Raw genomic sequence first — 4,874 nt, 5'->3', positions numbered from 1 at the left:
ATAGATAGATAGATAGATAGATAGATAGATAGATAGATATAGGTGGATAGATATAATTTTAATGCCAGTAAGGTAATTTCTTTATGTGTCAGCTATGGATATACATAATATTTCAACTTTAAAGAATTTGTAGCTCTAAAGAAATATTAATTAAAATAAATTTTCAATTATTTAAAATTTTTTTAATAATCTAAATAATTTTTGAATAGTTATTTAGATTATTCCAAAATTTTCCTTCGATTTTAATTTTTATAAAATATTTGCAATTCATTAAATTTTTAAAATCTTCTGTTATTTTCGAAAAATATTGAAATATTATTTAAAATACTATAAATATTTATTATCTAATATTTTATTAAAATTAAAATATTATCTAAAATTTTCAAATTATTCGAGAAAATTAATTGCGATTTAGTATTTTAATAATAATTAAATTTTTTTAACCCTTTTCTCGAATAAGGTTTAAAACTATCAAATGAAATGCTTTCAAAAATTTATACTTTTATAGAGAGAAGTGTAAATATTTATTTAAAAAATGAGACCCATGAGGTTATTAATTCAAATGACCTGTGTTTCAAATTATGTGTTAAATCAGTGTTCAAATATTTCATAAAATATTTGTTCTAAACTAATTGAGGTTCTAATTCTAAACTAATTCTGAGTAATTCTAAACAAATTAACATTTTTAAAAATTAAAACTATTTTCAAAACCAAATTGCTTCGCTAGAGATTTTTTTTAATTACGTAGGATTAAACAAGTGTAATAATATGATAATAAATTGAAATATTTTTTCTTAAATTTTTATTAAACTTGATATTAATGTAATTTACAAGTGTATAGCTGACACAAATAATTAAGTTTCTAGCATCAATACAAAGTAGTATAAATTAAAAAGTTCATTTTTAACATTTTAAAAGTTCCATGTCCCTTTAAAAAAGTCAACTGAATTTATTTAAATAGTATCGGAATGAGCATTTAGCTGACACAAAAAATTACGTTTGTAGCATTCATATAGGAAATAAATCCATGCAAATATATTCATTTTTAAGGTTATGAAGGCATCCGTGTTTCCCTTAAGAAATCAATTGAAATTATTAAAATAGCAATTTGAAAAAACAATCTTTATCATCATGAAAATTCTAAATATATATTAACAAAGAAAATACTTATTTTATGAAAAAATCTTACCTTGGAAATAATTGATCAACCTGCACATAGCTTCACCAAAGATGAAATTTCTCAATAGACTTCCAATCAGAGTAAAAGGCATGCAGAAAACTCCAAGTAACAAATCGCTGATGGCAAGATTCAATAAAAAAACGTTGGTTACAGTTCTCATTCGTTTATTTTGAACTAAAGTCAAAATAACCAATGCATTACCAACAACTGAAAGTACAAATATTGTTGAATACAAGAAAATTATTAAGGGTGCATCACTCGGAAGTCCTTTTTGGCCTTTTGGATAAGTTGAATTTATATCTATTGAGTAAATACCGTCTGTAGCATTAATGATAGTTGTTTCAAAATCATAAATAGTTACTTTATCATTACTTGTATTTAGATATTCCATAGTTCTTGATAGTAAATAAAAGTACGAAAACTGTTTATTAACGTATAAAGACCACTTCACGGTATAGCTTAATCAAACGAATTGACGTTCACTTCACAAAACAAAATGCAGGGCTGAAAGCTCATATCATTAAATCTTAGTAAAGTCTTCAAAGGTTTATATCAGTTTTTGTCTTTTCTTTTTTAATATATAATTTAGTGATGCATTTCTTTCAACGAAGCATATATGTTACATATTTCTCTGCATAGATCAGAAGGTTAAATATGCAATCTTAAATTTTTCAACTCATATAAAATCCTAGTAACACCTTCAAGTGTTAATTGCAGTTTATGCCTTCCTAATTTATTAATTTATAATTCATTTATTAATTCCATCCAGAAATATATATTTTACTTTTTTCAATTTGCTTAGTTTTTCATGAAGTATTTTTGACTAAATTGAATGGAATCTTTATTAAAAGCCTTCAGTGGAAGTTTTCCCTAACGAAAGTATTTATGGTATCACATTTTAGTTCCTTTTCAAGTTTTTCAATTAAAGAATCATTTGACCAATTTTTCCTGTAACAACTTGTTATTAGGAAAATCGTAAGAATTAAATAAATTTTCTCTTTAAATAGTAAAAAACCCTGGTGTGATTTAATTACAGCGAAGAATTTAATGCAAAATATAAAATTAATCGTTCCTATGCAAAAAATTAAGTATGCAGTGTTTATATTTTAATGATGACAAAAAAATTCACTTAAACATAATACATTATGTTTGTTGCAAGTAAAAAAAAAATGCCTAAAACAGAGTTTTTGAATTCGAAAAAGTTCAAAGTTTTTTTTCCACAGAAGTTTTGAAACTTTTAACGATAAGAAGTTAAATATGGAATATAAAAAGTAAACTTTCTAGATCTTTCATTTCAACTATTCCATTTAGCAATTAGTTAAGATAATGTTTAGCTTAGCTTAATTATGGTATCCACTTAAAGATGAAAAATTTCCGGAAAAAGAAGAACGGGAAACAAGTTTTCCTTTCAGTAAGATCAAGTGTTTGGCGGAGAGTAATTGTGTGGAGCGGTTGCCTCTCCGGAAAATAGGGAAAAAGGCGGAACTAAAAGTGACGTCACACGAAGACGCCCTCTAGTGCGTGTGAAGCACGAGGAAGGCAAAATTGAGATAGTTGAATATCTTTTTTAGTTCTTCATCCACTTCTTTGTTTTAACATTTTTAGACTCATTTATCGTTCGCTATTTTTCCTTTTCCGCAATCGTAGGAATGCGAACATTTAAATCCGGAATGGAATTTATCTAAATGTTTTCTTCGCATGAAAGTTAACTTTATGAGTTTCATATTTTCTTTCCAACAAATTCTCAGAGTTTTAAAAGCATCTTTTTTAAAAAAAAAAAAAAAAAATAAGATGAAATACTTAAATATTTTTCTGCGACTGCTGAAAAGCGCTAAAGATAAAGCAAACTAATTTTGTGCAAAATATTTATATCTTGGTTTCTTTTTTAACCTTGCCACTTTCTGTGGATTTAATGAAAATTCTAAAAGTAGCGGCAACGATAGTTTTTGGTATTTGTTATATTAATTAAAAGATAATACTTTTCAAAATTTTGTAATAATTTAAAGTATTATATTAAAGAATTAATAAGATTTTTATTCAATAAACAAAGACATAAAATTACTAATTAACTTATGTCAGAAACATAATGTAATTGCTTAGAGAATAGTGCACAACAGATCCTTAACTAACTTATCTTGCCATAAAATTTTTCTAAATCACATAAATTCTTCAAATTATATTATGTCATAAGGAATTATATGCATATTTTTTTATAAGTTACATGTTCATTTTTAAACCATGACTTCAAATTTATGACAAACTTCCTTTGTTTACATTGTTAAGCTTGTATAAAAAAGTACGCTATACATAACGTGTTATTTTTAGGTGCTTTTCAATAGTACGCACCGTTATAGTACTGAAATAATTCCTTCTTTGATTTGCTGGTGACGCAAGTAAGCTTTGAAAATCCAATTCTACTCTAGTAAAGAAGTTTCTTGATTCGTGAAAAAGTATACTTATCTGTAAAATCATTTTTCTGACGCGTAAAAGAACTTTTCTGACACCTGGAAGAAATATTCTGACGGATAAAAGAAGTATTCTGATGCTTGAGGGAAGTATTCTGACTCGTAAAAGATTTTAATTTTCTGTCGCATAAAAAATGTATACTAATACTAAAATGAATAAAAAAAATTTTAAGTTGTGCGTGAAATATTTTTGGGGCGTAAAAAATTTTTCTGGCTAGCTAAAAAGTTTACTGACTTGCGAAAAAATTTTCTGATGCATGAAAAGCAGTATTATTCAATGAGGAAAAAGTTTTTTGACGAAAGAGAAAAGTATACTGACATGTGAAATAATGTATTAATTCATTTTTTTTTACATATTTTTTCTAAAACTTTTTAATACTTATTTCCTTAAGATAAAGCTACCATGGCTTAGGATCATCATATGGTTAGGATAAAAAAAGCCTGATATTTAAAATTCGATTTCTCAGGAGCTATTCAACCAATTTTACTCGAATTTTGCATTTTGCCTTATAAAATCATATTTTTTAAAATGATTTAAAATTTGTTTATCTTATTAAATGAATTATTAAATAAAATAGTAAAAAATAATAAATATTTGCAGAAAATTGTTTTTTACATTAAATTATCTTTGGATACATGAATTTTATAACTGTAAGCAAACATTTGACAATTCGGTTAAAAAGTTCTCGAGATATAGTGAAATACGCGAAAAGTAAAATTAGCATTAAAGGGTCCAAACTTTGAAGCGCGCTCCTGGCCAAACTATTGAGACTATATTTCCCACATTGCGACTAATCACCTATATTTCGGCGGTCAGAAATCCGAATCCGTCAAAAAAAAAATTATACCTTTATTCAGAGGAAGTGCGTTTTTGTGTCGTTCGTGAATCAAAATATCGTCTGCACTTATTAATTGGCATATTTCAGGTCACCCCCTCGAGCCATTAAGATTGAGTTCTAGAACGTGAAGATCCGATCATTAGATCAAAAGTTATTCAGCGTGGCTCGTTTTTTTCCTACTGTACACTCGATAGTGTGAATTTTTTTCTGGCGGAAGAAAAATCTTTTTACCAGTTAAATGGTTTTTAAGTCACCTGATATTTTTCTTTCTTTTCGACGCCAGCAAAAACTTTTCTCTTGCGTGAAAAATTTCGGATCTTTTAAAAAACTTTCTAAGTCATGAAAAAGAGTTCCGAAAAAAAAACATTATCTTAATACGGGAAAAAAAAT

General features: G+C 26.4%; 1 protein-coding gene across 1 annotated transcript in view; it reads right to left on the bottom strand.

The window, feature by feature from the left end:
- LOC107440079 (cholecystokinin receptor) overlaps nt 1–2,617 on the bottom strand; it is a 280,053-nt gene extending 277,436 nt beyond the window's left edge. Inside the window, exon 1 of the mRNA XM_071187349.1 lies at nt 1,190–2,617. Within this exon, the coding sequence (XP_071043450.1) occupies nt 1,190–1,571 (382 nt within the window). The 5' untranslated portion in view covers nt 1,572–2,617. The remainder of the gene's footprint in view (nt 1–1,189) is intronic.
- Between the last annotated feature and the right edge of the window lie 2,257 nt (nt 2,618–4,874).

Source organism: Parasteatoda tepidariorum, chromosome X1 (genome assembly GCF_043381705.1).
Source record: "Parasteatoda tepidariorum isolate YZ-2023 chromosome X1, CAS_Ptep_4.0, whole genome shotgun sequence".
In the NCBI taxonomy this organism is placed as follows: domain Eukaryota; kingdom Metazoa; phylum Arthropoda; class Arachnida; order Araneae; family Theridiidae; genus Parasteatoda; species Parasteatoda tepidariorum.
This window is presented reverse-complemented; position numbering and strand designations above follow the sequence as displayed.